This window comes from Gekko japonicus, unplaced genomic scaffold, assembly GCF_001447785.1.
Source record: "Gekko japonicus isolate JY-2015 unplaced genomic scaffold, Gekko_japonicus_V1.1 scaffold743, whole genome shotgun sequence".
In the NCBI taxonomy this organism is placed as follows: Eukaryota; Metazoa; Chordata; class Lepidosauria; order Squamata; family Gekkonidae; genus Gekko; species Gekko japonicus.
In genome coordinates, this window is record NW_015167560.1 from 412,605 (window position 1) to 431,918 (window position 19,314).

The window sequence follows — 19,314 nt, forward strand, 5'->3', positions numbered from 1 at the left end:
TATTCCACTCATGACTATATGATGTGGTAACAGAAATTGCTCACTTATCAAAGTGTGCCCATTTTGGAACATCATTGGTTATTGTTATTATTCATCCTTCCTTCATAGTTAATTAACAATTTTATTGGTGTTCTTTATAATACTACTGTTGTTATTATTATCCATAAATATTGCTAATAAATAGCTAGCATTAAAAATGAATTTCATTAAGAAGTAAGAGCTAAAATAGCTTACCAAGCATTTCAGTCACTTTGGCTATTCCTGGAACGTCAGCTGGTTCACCAGGGCCTCCGGCATTACAGGCCATTACACGGAATCTATACTCTGCACCTTGTGGAAGGTGTGTTAGAGTGTATTCACGGATTTTAGTAGGAGTGGTATTGCATTTGGTCCATTCAAACTGATCAACCTTTTGCATTTCAATCAAATAGCCAGTGACTTTAGATCCGCCTTCATCTTCTGGTGGACTCCAAGCCAGTGAAATAGATGTTCTTGTGGTGTCTGTAACTCTTGGATTCTGAGGTTTGCCTGGAGGAGCTGGAATATATGGTCAGAGCAGTGTTAGATATGTTAGAACTACTTGCACTTTTAGTATTGCCGCTTTAAGGAATTTGTTTTTTTTAAAAAAATCAGCACCTGTGAACACCCAAATATTTTGCAGCTAATATGTTTAAACAGACATACCCAAAATAAGACATCTTTCACGAGCCAAAAATGTTTTAACTGAAATGAAACCAATGACAACTACAGTTTCTTAGTGGAACACAGTATAACCCCTTACATAGTTTCTTCTTTGTTGACACTGTACTTTATGAATATTGGAAGTTATTTACCAATTGGATCCCTAGCAACTGCAGGCTTAGAAGGTCGACTTGGTTTGCCAGTACCCCTGGCATTGATTGCTGTGACACGGTGTTCATACTCCAGCCCTTCAATCAATCCAGTAGAACGATAGCGTGCCATTGTCACTGCAACTTTATTTACGCGGATCCATCTGTCTGCTCTAACTTCTTTACGTTCCACAATGTAGCCAGTAATTTGTGAACCACCATCCTCTTCTGGTGGATACCAAGTAAGCGTCATTCCATCACGTGAAATATCAAATACTTCTGGGGTACCAGGTGGTCCAGGAATACCTGTAGTAATAAAAATGAAAAACTGAGAATACAATTTTATTTATAATCTCCTTTCCCTAATAAGCAGACACATGGTATAGCATTTTCCTTCACAAATACATTGACTTGGATCCTCTTAGAATTTACCATAGCCAATAGGATTTCTGCCCACGGAGTAAAGATTTCTTACCCCTCCTGCTGTAATCCCAACTACCTCCTCAAATGCTGATGTTGGGATATAAGAACCCCCCCCCCCACATAGCATGATTGAAGAATTGGAGAACTGCCACAAGAGGGCATGTATGGAAGGGGCTGCAGTGGCTCAGAGGTTAAGACGCTGAGCAGCAGACCGGAAGGTCTGTAGTTCAGCAGTTCGAGACCCTAGTGCTGCATGACAGAGCGAGCTCCTGTCTCTGGCCCCAGCTCCTGTCAATCTAGTAGTTCAAAAGCAAGAAATTGCAAGTAGCTAAATAGGTACCACTTCGGTGGGAAGGAAATAGCGTTCCATGCACCTCAGTGTTTAGTCATGCCAGCCACATGACCACGGAAATGTCTTCGGACAGCACTGGCTCTTTGGCTTGGAAACTGAGATGAGCACTGCCCCCTAGAGTTGGATTTAACTAGCTTTCGAGCAAGGGAAACCTTTACCTTTACCTTTGCATGTATGGATCTGTTTGACAGGATCTGACCTACTACAATGCAACTTATAAATTAGACTTCTATGCATTTAATTTGATCTAATATTTTTAATGCAGGGAAAATATTTACTTACTGATTCTGCTCTTGCATTCTATAATTTCAGACTGTAAGTATGATCCAATTCCAAAACGGTTTGTGGCAGCCACACGGAACACATATTCAGTACCCTCAGTAAGTTTAGTGAATTTAAATGTTGTCCGAGTTACAGATTCAGAAACTGGCAGCCACCCTGGACGGTGAGCATCACGTTGCTCTACTACATATCCACTTAATGTTGCACCACCATCCATTTCTGGTGGTTCCCAGGAGATAGTTACAAAAGTTGAATCAATGTCGACAATTTTAATAGGTCCAGTTGGTGGTCCAGGTTTGTCTGTGGGGAAAAATGAGGTATAAGCAAAGGAATAGTCAAATATGAAAATAAACAGCATACTTAAATTTAGAAAAAATTATGTAAGGAAAATAATGGATAATTATATTTTCATAACAAATCCTTACCAAGAATAATAACTTTTATTTTCTCAAGCGCTGTTCCAGTTGTGTTCTTCAGTTCCAGTGTATAGTCCCCAGTATCATGTATTGTGGTTTCACGTATGGTTAATTTAGCTACTTTAGCAATTGTTTCAACTTTGACACGTTCGGATTCTCTTAGTTTTGAACCAGCAAAGAACCAAGAAACAGCTGGAGGCGGTCGCCCAGAAATTGGAATTGCTAGCTCGATAGGTCTGCCAGCTGGTACATGAATGATCTTTTGAGGTATTCCGGCAAGATCAATTGCAGGTAGAACTGAAAAGAGATAAGAACCCAATATGATTTATCCAAGAAAATATGTATTAACATTTTGAATAATGTTTCTTTATAATTATGTCTCTTACCTTTTAGTTCTTGTACTGTCACTGCTGTGACTATCTCTCTTGGTTCAGATACACCCTTTGGATTCTGTGCTCTGACTCTAAACAGGTACTGTTCACCTTCATTTAATGAAATTATTGTGTGCTCAAAGATATTAGGCTTCAGCGTTACAACCTTCATCCATCTTTCTGTTCCAGCTTTACAGGCCTCAATGACGTAGCCAGTTAATCTGCTGCCGCCATCGTGCTGTGGTTTTTCCCATGCAAGTGATACCGTAGATTTTGTAACATCGACCACCTCCAGTTTCTGAGGCACGCTTGGAACCTCCGACACTAGAACTGCGTCTGAGGTCTCACAGGGTTCACCGATACCATAGATATTTTCTGGCAGCACTCGGAAATAGTAAAGAGCTCCTTCGATGAGTCCAGAAATTCTGTAAAAGGTTTTGCTGCATTTAGTAGTGACTGTCTTGTATGCTCGCATAGCAGCCTCACGCTTCTCAATTATGTAGTTGGAGACAGGTGCGCCACCATCAATGGTAGGAATTTCCCAAGTAATGGTTACAGAATCTTTGGAAACCTCTTTGACTCTCACTGATCCTGATGGGCCAGGAGTATCTGGGGGAAGAAAAAAACAAAACAAACATTTTCAGCACTGTCCTTCCCCCCTCATCCTTGCAGTTCTGAATTATTCAAGTCAAACTTACAGACCACTGCCATTCTACAAACTTACTTTTCAGTGGTATTCTCTATCTATTTTTCACTTTGCGAGGTTATCCCATTATTTAATTGCCATATCTATTCATGCTTGAAAACCTCATCCAATGAGGTTACTATCTGTTAAACATTGATCATGGTCTTCAGTTTTCAAGGACACGGAATGATAACCACCTTGGCTTACCCAAAGTAGGCTAATCTGGAATCCCTTATGGGATTTAGCCCTTTCTGCTTCTAATTGTTTAACACCAGGACACCATTGTAATAGTTGTGATGTAGTTTGATTGCCATTGCTTTAAGGGTTTATAGTTTTAATCTTTGATTTTATTGTCTTATATTAATGTTTGTATCCCACCCTGAGCCTTTTCACGGAAAGGATGGGATAGAAACGGAACCAAATAAATAAATAAAATTATAAGTAATGATAAATTACTGTATTTGTACCTACCATATACTTTAACAATAACTGTTGCAGATTTCTTTCCTGATTGATTTTCAGCTTCGATGACATATTTCCCAGCATCGTATCGGTTAACTTTATCCACAACTAACAGTGTGTAGCTGTCTGTGGTATCAATAATGCCGCGACTTGCCAGGTCAACGCCCTTCTTGTTCCATGTGATTATGGGGGGTGGTCTGCCAGTCACTGACACCATTAGACGTAAAGAGCCACCTGCCCTGACAATCACAGTCTTCTTTAGATCCTCAGCAAGTTCAAGATCTGGTTTTTCTGCACACATAAAGGTGAAAATAAGTTATTGGTCTTCTCCTTGAACATTTCAAAACAAATGTATAAATTCCATTAAAAAAACAACAACTGGATTTTGACATTACCTATCCTTTCCACGGACTCTATTTCAGCAGAAGACTCACTGTATTCACTCAAACCATTTACGTTGGTAGCAGCCACTCTAAAGCGGTATTTCTGGCTTGCTTTAAGACCAGTCACAGTGTATTCAGCATTCCTTATGGTAGCCTTAGTATGTGCCCTGTACCATTGCTCGGTACCTTCTTCTTTCATTTCAAGGATATAGCCTAGTATGTCAACACCACCATCGTACGTGGGCTTTGTCCAAGCCAAGCTTATGCTGGTCTTAGTAGTGTCCACAACTCTGGGAGGTGAAGGTGCTGCAGGAGTGTCTTTGGAAAAGGATAATACATGCCTCATGTTACTACAGAGAATAGGCTGCACTTTTAACTCCCAAAGAAACAATCACTTTAACATTTCTGCAATCTGCAAGTTCTACAAGAACATAAGAGAAGCCAATGTTGGATCAGGCCAGTGGCCCATCCAGGTGCCATCAGGAGGTCCAGCAGTGGGGCCAGGACAACAGAAGCCCTCCCACTGTTGCCCCCCCAAGCACCAAGAATACAGAGCATCACTTGTCCCAGCCTGAGAGTTCCTTGAATTGGAACAGCTAGTTTCAAGTCCAGTAGCACCTTGGAGGTCAACAAGATTTTCAGGGTATGAGCTTTTGAAAGTCAAAAGTCCCTTTGTCGGATACCTGATGAAGGTATCTGGTAAAGGAAGCTTTGACTCTTGTTCTGTAGCCCTGACTTGGATCACCCAGGCAAGCCCAATCTCGTCAGATCTCGGAAGCTAAGCAGGGCTGGCCCTGGCTAGTATTTAGATGGGAGATCTCCAAGGAATACCAGGGCCATGATGCAGAGGCAAGTGATGGCAAGTCACCTCTGAACGCCCCTTCCCTTCAAGCCCCGCTAGGAGTTGCCAGAAGACAGTTTGACTTGATGACAAAAAAACCCCTTGCTGTTCTACTGCAAACCAACACAGCTACCCTCTTAAACTATCTTGAATTGGAATGTCATTTTAGCTAATTTTGGGTCCCTGAACAGATTCTGCTCAATTGGGAACACATGAAGCAAAGGCACAGAAAATTCTTTGGCCTCTGGCCCTCAAGGAAGTAATGAAATAGAACGATGGGGTTGACAAGGATCAGAACATTCTCAAATGATGCATGGCCCAAAGCAGGCACATTTACCTATCACTGCTTTTTACCACCTCTTATAAATTTTTACTAATAATTCAACACATGCTGTGCTGTGATCACAGAGCCAGTGCACCATTAGGAGACACTGCAGTTCAGATGACACAAGGGGGTGACTCTGACCACATGCTATAGCTGCAGACAAAACCACTTGAAAAAAACAAAAATCTAGAGTCATTAGTTTATCTTCTCGGGTGGGGGTGGGGGAATCTTTCTTATTGCTGGACAAGGTGGTTAGTGAACCCTGAATATGAAGCGAAAGAAATTAATTGATCCCTCTTTCCCCAAGTAGAAAATATTACTGAAGTTCAAGTTCATCCAAACCAGCACCATATCCCTTGCCATGGTCTTTGACAACCCAAAAGGGGGAAAGAAATTATTTGCTAAGGTAAAGAAAAACCTGCTTTCTGACTGAACTCAGTATATCATGACTGAAGTAGCAGAATAAGAATAAATACACAATTTATGAATATGTTTATGTGACTGGCACAACATCAAAAATTACTTCTGAAATTTTCAGAATGATTAATCAGGTACCTATTTATATAACAGTGGAGGCAACTGTTCAACATGGAACTGATCCACAACCATTTGTGGACACAATAAGTGTCCCAAACTATCCTCCAGGACCTCTCTAGTCTCAGAACTCATACGACCCCCAAGTAGATCTATATTTCAAACTTGGCAACTTACATGATGGTTCTTTGCACAAAATATTTGCGGAAGCATCACTAGGTTCACTATTACCAGCAGCATTTACAGCAGTGACTCGGAACTGGTATTCACTGCCTTCCATTAGACCTGTCACTTTCAGTCTTGTATCATAAATAATGTAGTCTCTGTTGACCCGTGTCCAGCGTAGACTTCTCTTTTCACGTTTGTCTACAAGATAGGTGCTAATTTCGTTACCCCCATCTGACTCGGGTTTCAGCCACTGAATGATGATATGCTCTTTGCCGACACCTGCTGCTTCTGGAATGCCAGGTGCTGATGGAATAGCTGTAAATATTTTTGAAAATGAGGGGGGGGGGGGAAATCAGCTATTTTGTATGATAGAAGCCATGCCTCCCCAACACGTGCACACTGTGGCTAGAAATGTACTTACTGAATGAATTTCTAGCGATAATGGGTTCCGATTCAAGTGGAAGGCCTGGTCCATACTTGTTGACAGCTCTTACACGGAATATGTACTCATTATTCTTAATAAGCCTGGTTACCACGCATGATATTGTTTGACACTCAGCTTCAACAATCACCCAGTGCAGCCTGCTGGTCTCACGTCTCTCTACAATGTAGTGGGTGATTTCTGCTCCTCCATCTTCTTGGGGCATATTCCAAGACAGGGTACACTTCTCTTCTGTCACTCTGCTAACCATGAGTTTGCCAGCACATGAGCCAGGTGAATCTGTGGATAAGGAGTAAAATAATAGTTAATTATCCCTAGGAAAGCATTACCTTAAAATATGACTTTAACGGACAATTAAGTCCCTTTGGGAAACAAAGTCATGAAATATTTACCAAGCACTTTGACCAAGACGGCAACTTGCTTTGTTCCACTGGCATTTTTAACCGTTAAAGTGTATTTTCCACTGTCACCTCTGTCACAGAACTTGATGATTGCAATGGCATGCTTGCTTGTGTATTGTAAAGAGACCTTTTCACTGGGGTCTAGTTCTTTGTCACCTTTAGACCAAAAGACTTTTGGTTCTGGTTTCCCACCAATGGATGCCTCGAGAACAAGATCAGATCCAGCCCTAATAGTTACAAGATCTACCTGCAGTTTGCCGTCCAGCACAGCTTTAGGTGGTGCTGTGAAAAAAGCAAGAGAAATAGATTCACACTTGAACATTGACAAGGCCTATGTGCTTTATATAATTTGAAACACACATTTATGTCTCTTACAATATTCATCTTTACAGGCAACAGGGCCGGTAGATTCAGAGCCTTTGCTAATTACACCAGCAGCATTCTTTGCCAAAACGCGGAATTCATATTCCTCTCCTTCACTGAGTGCTGTCACAGTAAAGAAGGTTTCGGAGACAATAGTGTAGTTGCATTTCAGCCAGCGTCCATCTCCAGCTTCGTTATATGGCTTGCGTTCTACAATATAGCCAACAACTTTGCTTCCACCATCGTAAAGTGGAGGAGACCAGCTTAATGACACTGAAGACCTTGTGACATCTGTTACTTCTGGTCTACCCGGTGGATCTGGAAGAGAACAAAGTGTGAAAAATATAGTTCTGTTGTCCCTTAAAACAGTAGAAGGTAGCATACTTTCTTAGCCGGTTTTACTTACCCACTGGGTTTTGAGCCATTACTGGCCTGGAAGCTTCACTTGCTTTGCTCAACCCAGCAGCATTCAGTGCATATACTCTGAACTGATACTCAAGACCTTCCACAAGCCCTGTAACCTTGTAGTCACAATCATAACAAGGGGCTTTGTTTTCCTTCACCCAAAGGATTGTGTTGCGCTCTTTCTTTTCAATCCAGTATCCAACAACTTTGCTGCCACCATCGTGATATGGTTCTTCCCAACGAATGCTCATGGCATTGGCAGAAACTGAATACACCTCAGGCCTATTGGGTGGGCTTGGTGGGACTAATTAAAAAAAGAGAGAGAGAGAGAGAAATATTAGTGCTATGTGTTTGTTTTTTAAAGCAAGGTCAGAGGAAATTTATGCACATCCCTTTTATAAATTAGTCCTTACCAAACGGATGCTCAGCCACCACTGGTACAGATTCTATAGGCTTGCTGACACCAAATCTGTTTTCAGAGCTGATGCGGAAACTGTATTCCATGTATTTAGTGAGATGAGTTACTTTGATTTGTGTACGTTTGACACTGGAATTTACCAGTTGCCATGCCGTTGAACCAGATTCACGTTTCTCAACAATGTAGTTTGTAATGTCAGAGCCACCGTCATCTTCAGGCTCCTTCCATGACAGAACACAAGATTCAGCTGTCACAGATGATATTTCGATGGGTCGTGTAACTGGACCTGGTCTTCCAATAACAACTACGGTGACAGTGAATGTCTTCACTCCAGCTGTGTTCTCCAGAGTCAAATAGTATTTACCAGAGTCACCTCTCATGCTGTCCTTAACAATCAGTGTGGTTCTATCTTTTGTCGTCTTGATAGCTACTCTGTCCGTTTCCTTAAGTCTCATTTCTTCCAGTTTCCATGTGACTTTTGGAGCAGGACGTCCGCTAATTGGTATATCGATAGTAAAGATACTTCCAGTTTTGCAAGTTATAAGTTGCCTGGTAATTCCACTGAGATCTGCAGTCGGCTCAATCTGTGGCTCTTTAACAATGACAGAAGAAAAGGCTTCCCTTGGCTGACTGTAGCCAGCATCATTCTTTGCTTTGACCCGGAACTCGTATTCATTGTTCTCCATGAGACCTTCAACAGTGAAAGTAAGTTGCTTTGTCTGACCGGCTTCCACCCAAAAGTCAGATCCCTTTTGTCTCATCTCTATGAGGTATCCGGTGATACGACTGCCACCATCGTGATCAGGTTTAAGCCAAGCTAGATCTACAGATGACCTGCTAGTATCAACAATATCTAATCTCTTGGGTGGAGCAGGTTCTTCAGTTGCAACAACTGGCTCTGCTAATTCACATGGTTCACCTACTCCATATTCGTTTTCTGCTGAAACACGGTAATAATAGGGCACACCTTCTGCCAGACCAGTGACCCGGTAGATTTGACGGGTACATTTTTCACTCACAACCTGCCAGCTGCGGCGGCTCGCTTCTCGCTTCTCCACAATGTAATGATGGATACGTGCACCTCCATCCAGAACAGGAGCATCCCACATTAAAGTGATAGAGCCTCTGGTGACATCTTTAAACGTAATAGGACCTGGTGGTCCAGGAGTGTCTAGCACCTTGACAGTGAAAGTGATAGATTTGCTACCGCTGTTGTTCTGCACCGTAAACACATACTTGCCAGCATCAGTTCTGTTGCAGTCCTCCACAGTTAATGTACTGAAAGAGTCTGTAATATGAATCTCTGCACGCAGACTAAGATCAGAATCTGCTTTGGACCATATGGCTGTGGGAACTGGCCTGCCCTTGAAGGCAATGAACAGGCGGATGGTTGCTCCTGCTCTGATAATGTGAGTCTGCTTGAAGGAAGCATCAATATCAAGTTCTGGTGAACAGAGCCTGTCAACTGTTTGTATGGAAGCAGGGACTTCACAGCTTTCTCCTTTTCCTGCGCCATTCACAGCACTGACACGGAATTTGTAGTGCTCACCGGCTTCTAGTTCCGTCACGGTATACTTGGTAGCAATGCAAGTCTCCGCGTTGACTTTATGCCACTCTCCCAAATCAGCCTTGCACATTTCAATGATGTAGCCAATTATTTCCAGGCCTCCATCGAAAACTGGCTTGGTCCATTCTAAGCTGACGCTTGATTTGGATGTGTCTGTTACTTTGACAATGGTAGGAGCACCTGGAGGATTGACTGGCTCTCTGCATTTAATCAGCCTGGAGACGTCACTTGGAGGCCCCACTCCGGCATTGTTTTCTGCCATAACATGGAACTCGTATTCATTGCCTTCGGTTAAGCCGGTGACTCTGAACCTTGTCTCGGCAATGGGTCTCTTGCTGGACACCTTAACCCAGCGAACACTCTTCTTTTCTCTTCTCTCCAAGATATACTGGTTAATGTCACTTCCACCATCTGATCTGGGCCTTGCCCATGTCAGTGTGATGCTGTTTCCTGTTACATTGCTGGGTTCTGGAGTGCCAGGTGCTTCAGGAACCGCTGTAAAATAAAATTTAAAAAGGTTAGAGAACATTCTGGATAAGAAGAAGAAGAGTTGGATTTATACCCCGCCCTTCACTCGGAGTCTCAGAGTGGCTTACAAGCTCCTTCCTTTCCTCTCCCCACAAGAGACACCCTGTGAGGCAGGTGGAGCTAAGAGAGCTCTGAGAGAGCTGCTCTTGAGAGAACAGCTCTGAGAGAACTGTGACTGACCCAAGGTCACCCAGCTGGCTGCATGTGGAGGAGTGGGGAATCAAATCGGGTTCTCCCAGATTAGAGTCCGCCGCTCTTAACCACTACACCAGATTGGCAAGAATTCAATAATGATGTAATTTAAAGTAAACATACTGTATTGTGCTTGTGCTACAAATGGGTCAGATTCCAGTGGCCTTCCAACACCAAATCTGTTGACTGCAGAGATACGGAACTGGTATTCATTGCCCTTTATTAATTTAAGAGCGGTATAACTGCAGGCTTCACAGTGGTCTTCGATCAGTGCCCAGGATACCCTGCTGGTTTCACGTTTTTCAATCACGTAATGACTGATGGCTGCGCAACCATCATTAGCTGGAGGCTCCCACCATAACGTTGCCTTCTCTTCGGTTATATTGGTGAACCTGATTGGCCCGCCTACTTTTCCTGGCGTGTCTGTAACATTAAATTACCAGTTATTTTAAAAGTGCTAATTTCAACATGAATGTAATACTAATTTTAAGATACTTGGTATAATGGAAGAAAATCTCAAGAAAATGATGTCAAGTTACCTTGAACTCGTACGGTTATCTCTGCATGTTTGACGCCTGATGAATTCTTGGCTTCTACCTTGTATACTCCACGATGGTCCCGAGAAGCATCTCTCACAAAGATGGTGCTGTAGCCAATGGCACTGGTTATTTCCATATTCAACCTCTTGTCAATTTCTTTTCCATCTTTAAACCAGGTCACTTGAGGAACTGGACGGCCTGTGATAAGAACTTTAAGTCTGATGCTTTCTCCAGCTTTCACAGTAAGGCCTTCAAAGTGCTCAGCGCCAAATTCAATTGCTGGTGCAACTAGAGAATGAAGAGAAATAAAATAATATTACTTTATATCACCATTTGGGTTTATTTATCACTGATATCCAAAGGCTGTTGCAATCTTAGCATCCGAAATAGCAAATTTTAAAAATACAAAGATTATACAGAATTTTAAAATACAAGAATCAAGCAAACCCCAGAACATAAACAACAACAACAACAGTAATAATAGTAATAATAATGATGATGATGATGATGATGATGATGATGATGATGATGATGTTCCAGTTTCCTTCACAACCCCCCCCCCCAGATTAAACTAATCCTTTTGCAGCTTTATGCTTAGAAACCAATCAAAGGCTTCTATCGACCAGAGCATGGCTGATAACAACTCAGTTCTGGGTTAAACTTCATTTCCACGCTAAAGCTAAAAGTATTATTACTCAAATGTTAACTGAGTCCCATCTCTCTCCATGGCTTAGATGTGTAGAGGAGAAACTCTCTACAATGGGAATATCCCAGGATTATTTAGCCCCCTTTTCAGATAAACAAGCCTATGCTATTATTAAACAAAGATTTCTTGACATCAAAAGGCAAGAACTTAGGGAACGCGCAGCCAGCAAATGCTCCCCAAGCAGGTTGGAGACTTTTGACATGGGCTCTACTGCGAAGTATCTGTCAAGTTTAACAGCCCTACATCATCACAGAGCATACATGCTTGCACGCTTTAATGTTCTGCCATCAGAGGTGCTTTTAGGGAGATACCGCCAGATACCATATGTAGACAGACTTTGTCCTTGCTCTCTAAAAGATATAGAATCCACTACACACACTTCATTGCCCCCTCTATAGGACTATCCAATCTCGTTTTATTACTCCATTTCTAGAAGGTAAGAGCTGGCACTCTGATGACTCAATTGTTCACTTTCTTCTGTTTAATTCTAATTGCAAAATAATGGAGGCTGTTGCAAAATTTTTATATTATGCAATCAGAAGATGAGGCTTGAATAGCCAAGTGTAAGTGACTGATGCATCTTAGTATTTCCCCATATTTCCATGATGTTTTGTGCTTTCATGCCAATAAAGGGTTTTTTGTGTGTGTGTGATTAAACTAGTTTGAGTAATTTACTGCCTGGTCAAACACAGTTTCAGCCCAACCTTAGCCACCATTGCATAAAGAGAAACCATGTGAATTACATAGGGATATGTTTCGGATAAGACATAAATTGTATTCTTACAATTATTCCTTCATGGTTATAGTTACCAACATCCCCCCTACGCAATCTAAAGATGCATGTTAGCTATTTTGTTTCAGAGGTCCACTTAATCTTAAACACATATAACTTCAGCATAGCAGAACAGCATTATAGTTTGTACTGCATTAACCTGTTCATTAAAACATGTATGCCTTTTTCTAGTATAAATAGACATGAATAGTGTGAACTGGTTGTTCAGCAGACAGGGAGACAATCAGCCAATCTGACATGCAATAATCTAGTTTACCACAAAGCTTTAAGGGAATTCTGGGTTCTTTAAAACAGAAAGAACTGGAAGGGATCTCAAGGGTCATCTAGTCTAACCCCCAGCATCTAATCCAACCCACCCTCCCCCAGATGCTTTAGCCATTAACAAACAATGCTTACCAGCTTCATCTCTGGTCATAATATAACCTGAAGACTGGGAAGGAGGACTGATGGTTCCTACAGCATTTCTTGCAAGTATTCTGAATTCAAATCGATCACCAGGGCTAAGTCCTGTCACCGTATACTGGCATTCACTGACATCAGTAAAATTGCACCTAAGCCAGCGGTCACCGCTTCCTTGACGCTTCTCAATACTGTAGCCTACGATCTTGCTGCCTCCATCACGAAGTGGTGCAGTCCACTTCAGAGTAATAGTTTCCCTAGTCACATCGATGTAATCAGGAGTGCCAGGTGGATCTGAAAGGGAGACAGGCGCATGTATAGTAACTTAGACATCAGCACAAATCCTGACAGTATGCTGTGATAGATGTTTTAGATTCAGAGGACAGTCACTCACCTACTGGAGACACTGCCAAGGTAAATTTGCTTGGATCACTGGCGGAACTCATCCCAGCAGAATTTTCAGCATATACACGGAACTGGTAGTCCAGACCTTCCAACAATCCAGTAATTCTGTATTCTCTATTAGATATTGATGAAGTATTCACCTTCTGCCACAGGATGCTGTTTCTTTCTTTCTTTTCAACATGGTAGCCAGTAATTTCTGCACCACCATCATAAACTGGAGCATCCCAAGATATGGACATTCCATCAGCTGTAATGTTGTAAACAACAGGCTTCCCTGGTGAACCTGGTGGTTTAAACTGGTGCTTTGCTATAACCTCTATGGAGGAAAGCGGTGGGCTTACTCCATATCTGTTTTCTGCCCGGACTCTGAATTGATATTCAGTATCTTTAACAAGGTTCGGAACCTTGAAAGTTGTCCTTGACACACTAGAACACACCATTTTCCAATTGGTTTGTGAAGTTTCTCGCTTCTCAACACTGTAGCCAGTAATTTCTGCTCCTCCATCATCTTCAGAAGCACCCCATGAAAGAACCATGCTATCTGCTTTGATTTCATCTAGTTTTATAGGTCCTTTTGGTTTAGATGGAGGGCCAAGTGTTATCACTGTAATTGGGAATGATTTTCTGTGCACACCATTGTCAAGGATTAAAGTGTATTTGCCACCATTTTCTTTTTTCACATTCTTAATGCTTAAACTTATTTTGTTTTCAGTTTTCTTGAAGCGGATCAGTTCACTTTCTTTAAGAGGCATGTTATCTTTCAGCCAGCTCATAGTTGGTCTTGGCTTTCCTTTGTATGGCAATTCAATATGAACATTGTAACCAATTCTCACTGTTACTTGTCCACCAGGTATATCAGAAAGATCTGCTTCAGGTGTTATTACATAATCTTTCACTGTAATGGGTCCAACTATAACACCATCACTTTTTCCTTTTTCATTCTTAGCAGAAACTCTGAACTCCATAACAGAAAGCTCCTTAAGTTTATCCGCTTCAAATTCACATGCTTTAGTTACACCTGCATATGACCATTCTCTTTCATCTTTTAGTCTCTTTTCAATGACATACTCTGATATAATACTACCACCATCAAATTCAGGTTTGGTCCACTGCAAAGTGACAGAAGTCTTTGTTGAGTCTTTCATGGACAGGTTCTGGACAGGTCCAGGGACTTCAGCAGCTTTTACTGGTTCTGAAGTTTCACATGGTTCACCCAATCCATTTTCGTTTTCTGCAAGAACACGGAAGAAGTATGGGATCTTTTCTGACAAGTTGCTTATCTTGAATGATGTATTAGAGCATTTTGCTGTAACCGAAGACCAAGCTCTTTTTGTGGCATCTCTTTTTTCAATGACATAATTGGTTATTTCAGAACCGCCATTAATGAGTGGTGGTTCCCATACCAATGTCACAGTTCCGCGAGAAACATGTTTAAGATGCAGTTTCTGGCATGCCGATGGAGTGTCGAGTACTTTAACATTCACAAATGAAGATTTTGGTTTTCCAACTCCATTTTCAATTGTGAGTATATATTTTCCTGTATCGTTGCGAGTGACTTGAGGGATACTTAGCAGTGTGGATGATTCTGTGTTCTGAATGGTGTATCTGTCATCAACGGCGAGGTTCTTTTCATCCTTTCTCCACACGACAGTTGGAGGAGGTCTCCCTTTGAATGGAATCATTATTTGTATGTCTTCACCTGCTTTAGCGACAATGGAAGTTCTGAGAGCAACATCTAGATCAATCTCTGCCTCCTCTGCAAGAAAATTAAAGTTTAAAATGAACATTATTAATATGTGTGTGTGGGGGAGGATATCTTGAAATACAAAAATATTAAGAATAATAGAGAAATCACACTGCATACCAAGTATGTCCTTAGCTTGTACAGGTTCTGTCATCTCAATAGGTTCACCTTGTCCAGCATAATTTATAGCAGCTACGCGGAAGAAGTAGTTGATTCCTGGCTGAAGATGAGAAACAACATACTCTGTGGTTCTCACTTCTCCTCTTGAACTGACAACACTCCATTCTTCCTCATCTCCTTCTCTCTTTCCTACAGCATAGCTGGTAATTGCACTGCCTCCATCGTAGGCTGGTTTAGTCCAGCCAAGTGTGACAGAGGTCTTTGTAGTATCCACAACCTTCAGCTTAACGGGTGGCCCAGGTTTGTCTGTAAAATATTAAAAGTAACAATGAGACTCCAGAAGACAGACAAGAAAAGGCTGGAAAATCAAAATATTCCCTCGGGTACCAAATGTTTGAAGACAGACAAGCAGCAGTCATCTAGGTAGAACATGAAAATCGGCCACCATCAGTGCTCCCTCTGAGCTGTGGGGTCTTGTGAGCAAAAATTCTACTACTTTGTGAGCTGCTGGCATTAAAGTTGTGAGCGAGCAATTTGGCTGTTGCATAAATTAGTTTGCTCTGGAGCCATCCTTCCCGAGCGAAGACAAAAATGTGTGAGCCAGAGGCTAGAAAACTGTGAGCTAGCTCACACTAACTCAGCTTAGAGGGAACACTGGCCCCCATGTATTACCATACATGTCTACTGTCTGTAAGCTGGTCTTGAATTTACACTTATCATCATGGATGGTTTCTTACCAATGGGATCTGCTGCTTTGTAGAAATCTGATGCTTCTGAGAATGGTCCTTGGCCAGCTGCATTCACAGCAGAAACTCTGTATTGGTATTCACTGTTTTCCGTTAATCCTGTTACTTTCTGTCTGGTGTCGCGGATGGTTTCTTTAATGACCTTGAACCAGCCTAGGCTTTTCTTATCACGCTTCTCAAGGTAATAGCCATTTATGTCACTGCCACCATCCACTGTAGGTCTGCTCCAGACTACAGTCATGGAATGCTTAGTTATCATGGTGACCTCTGGCACGCCTGGTGGTCCAGGTGTAACTGTTTTTGTTAAAAGAAAAAAAAGTCACATCAGGTCAACGTAACTAAATAATAGAACATCTGTAGAACTTCAAGGAGCAGATCTAATAACATCTACTTAACTTACCAAATGCATTTTTAGCTATAACAGTATCAGATTCCAGTGGCTCACCGACCCCAAACTTGTTTACACCTCGTATGCGGAAGATATATTCATTTCCTTTAATGACTTTTGTGGTGGTGGCACTGCATTCTTCTTGCTTTTCTGAAACTACAGACCATACCACACGGCTTGTCTCACGTTTTTCAACGATGTAATGAGTTACACTGGCACCACCGTCATCGGCTGGTGGGTTCCACAGAAGGGTAATCTTTTCAGCAGTGACAGTCTTGAAGTGTATAGGTCCACCTGGTGGTCCTGGCTTATCTGTTGAGTACAAGAAGAAATGAAGTATTTTAATATTCAAGAACGGGTACAGCAAGCTGAATTTAAGAATAAATACAATGTAATATTGTTCAAAACGTACCAAGTATTTGGACTCTAACAGTGGCAGTTGCGGAGCCCATGGCATTTTTTAATTTCAGTTCATAGTTTCCACTGTTAAGGCGAGTTGCATCTTTAATCAGGATGGATGCGAATTCTGTTGTATTTTCGATAGACACCTGGGCACTGGTTTGTATTTCTTTTCCATTTCTGAACCACTCAATGGTAGGCACAGGCTTTCCTGAGATGCCAAGTTTCAGCTTAACTGAAGATCCAGCTTTGTATTTTACCATTTCCGTATATTCTGGTGGAACATCTATTTCAGGTGCACCTTAATGAACAGCAAGGAATAAAAAGCTGTTAATACATCTGAACAAGTGTCAAACCAAAAGCTTTTGGGTAACAAGACTAATGTACACATATACATGCTTTAGCACAAAAAGCCTCAGAAAGGCAGACAGAATCTGAATCAGTGTAATCAAGTCAGACACCTTGAATTCAAATAAATTGTATACAAAAAATGCTAACAGTAAACCCAGACACGGAGCTTGATATTAAGTTATATGTAATTATATGTTCCTTACCGTAAGTATCCACACATGTAATAGGGCCTATAACATCCGATGGATTGCTGATCGAACCGGCAGCATTCTTTGCAAAAACACGGAATTCATATTGGGAGCTTTGAGTCAATCCTGATACAGTAAACTGAGTCTCTATGACATTGGTGAAGCTAGCCTTTGTCCACCTTCCATTTGGCAGATCACGTTTCTCAACAATATATCCAGTAATTTTGCTACCACCATCAAAAGCTGGTTTTGTCCAAGAAAGACTGACAAATGTCTTGGAAATATCTGTGACACGAACATTTCTTGGTGGTTCTGCAACATAAAAAATAAAATAACGGCATTTGCTGTTAGTAAGTGTGCTAGTACAAGTTGGGGGCCCATGAATAATTCTAGGGTGAGGCGGGGAATGTATGATGGAGAAATTCTCTACCACACTTAATAGCACAATAACATTATGGTGCTCAGGTTCAGGGCTTGGGCAGCCATCCCTGAACTCTCTGAAATAGCACATGGAGGGTTTTGGGTTTTTTTTTTTAAAAAATCTCCATGCATATATTGCATTGGAGAATTTGGTAGGTATGGGGAATTGGAGCATGAAAAAGAAGCACATTTCTTCTGTTTTCCATGAACCTTTATGATTGTTATGATGTCTGTGCCTTTGCAATGTAAGTGTTTGTGGTGGTGGTGGGTAATTTGGATCAGAGGAAGTGCTATTCTTTCAAATTCCCATGTGACCCCTTTCATCCAAAGGGCCAGATCATATAAATATGTAAAAGACCTTGGGGGGAGGGCAATGGTAGATGTCCTCAAACCACAATTGCCCTCCTGCAAGCTTTAGAGAGCCTACACTTGCTCTTTGTCCTCAGTGTTCCTATTTGAGGGATTTTTTTTTCTTTCAACCCCCCCCCCAATATTTTTGCAAAGGTGTGGTGACTCTTGGGTTGGCCGAAACCATCTTCTTTCCATTCTGCAGCTATGCTTGTCAGCAAGAGGCCAACCACTTTGCTATTACAGTGAATGATTCCATAATGCCTCAACAAAGACAGAACATTTCCCACTAAATTCATTACTGGAAACATAGTGCTTTGCACCCAATACTTACCACATGCATCGATAGCAAGAACTGCATCAGATGGATGACTTGCTTTCCCAATACCAGCTGCATTTTCTGCATAAACTCTGAATTCATAGATAAGTCCAGCAGAGATATTGGTCACCTTTAAGTGAGTGGTACGTATGATGAGTTTGTTCACTTTCTTCCATAAGATGCTGTTCCTGTCCTTCATTTCAAGATGGTACCCAATGACTGTGCTGCCTCCATTGGAAACAGGCTCGTGCCATCCCACAGTGATATATTCTCGAGTCACACTAGTAATCCAAGGTGTGGAAGGTGGGCCAGGGGTCGCTGCATAAACATTAAGCACCAGTTAATAAAGCCCCAAAACATGTCTGAAGAATCCAGGGAAAAAAAGCAAAAAAGATGCTACTTACTGTACGGCAATCTAACGTGTATGCATGCTGAGTCAATGTGGTCACTGATGCCAAAACGATTTTCTGCTTTGATGCGGAACTGGTACTCCTCTCCTGTTGTTAGCTTCATTACTTTAATAATATTTCTTGCAACTGTGGCAGATACTTCAGACCAGACAGCAGTGCTTGTTTCTCTTTTCAGTACAATATAATTGGTAACTTGACTTCCGCCATCATAACGCGGTGGTTCCCACTTAAGAGTAACGCCTTCTTCAGTGACATCACTAATAACAACAGGACCAACAGGAGGGCCTGGTCTGTCTAGAACGACGATGTTAACAAAAGACTTAGTAGTTCCACTGGAGTTGGCAGCGGTGATGTCATATCTACCGGCATCAGCGGCCACACTTTCTTTAAGATTGATGATGACACTTTCGGCTGTGGTTTCTGTGTTAAACCTCATGGTTGCCTTGATTGGAATGCCGTCTCTGGATAATGTCACTTTTGGCAATGGTTTTCCAGAAATCGGGATCTCGACCTTTAGGTTGGAACCTGCTCTAACATAAACTGTGTTGCTTGGGAAGCCTTTCATGTCAACCTCCGGTGATTCTGAAAAATACATTTCCAAAATGTTAAAAACATGGCTTTAAAGTACGTTTTCAGTTCAATTTATATTAG

At 41.6% G+C, this 19,314-nt stretch overlaps 1 protein-coding gene across 1 annotated transcript in view; it reads right to left on the reverse strand.

The window, feature by feature from the left end:
* Positions 1–19,314, reverse strand: part of TTN (titin) — a 343,112-nt gene that overhangs the window by 14,226 nt on the left and 309,572 nt on the right. The window contains 24 exon segments of the mRNA XM_015413748.1: positions 235–537; positions 834–1,136; positions 1,888–2,187; positions 2,313–2,600; positions 2,690–3,283; positions 3,831–4,112; positions 4,217–4,522; positions 6,082–6,387; positions 6,494–6,793; positions 6,907–7,197; positions 7,291–7,596; positions 7,685–7,987; positions 8,097–10,163; positions 10,512–10,811; positions 10,928–11,215; positions 12,823–13,119; positions 13,220–14,986; positions 15,095–15,400; positions 15,832–16,134; positions 16,241–16,540; positions 16,641–16,928; positions 17,182–17,478; positions 18,269–18,571; positions 18,658–19,245. Coding sequence (XP_015269234.1) covers positions 235–537; positions 834–1,136; positions 1,888–2,187; positions 2,313–2,600; positions 2,690–3,283; positions 3,831–4,112; positions 4,217–4,522; positions 6,082–6,387; positions 6,494–6,793; positions 6,907–7,197; positions 7,291–7,596; positions 7,685–7,987; positions 8,097–10,163; positions 10,512–10,811; positions 10,928–11,215; positions 12,823–13,119; positions 13,220–14,986; positions 15,095–15,400; positions 15,832–16,134; positions 16,241–16,540; positions 16,641–16,928; positions 17,182–17,478; positions 18,269–18,571; positions 18,658–19,245 — 10,986 coding nt within the window.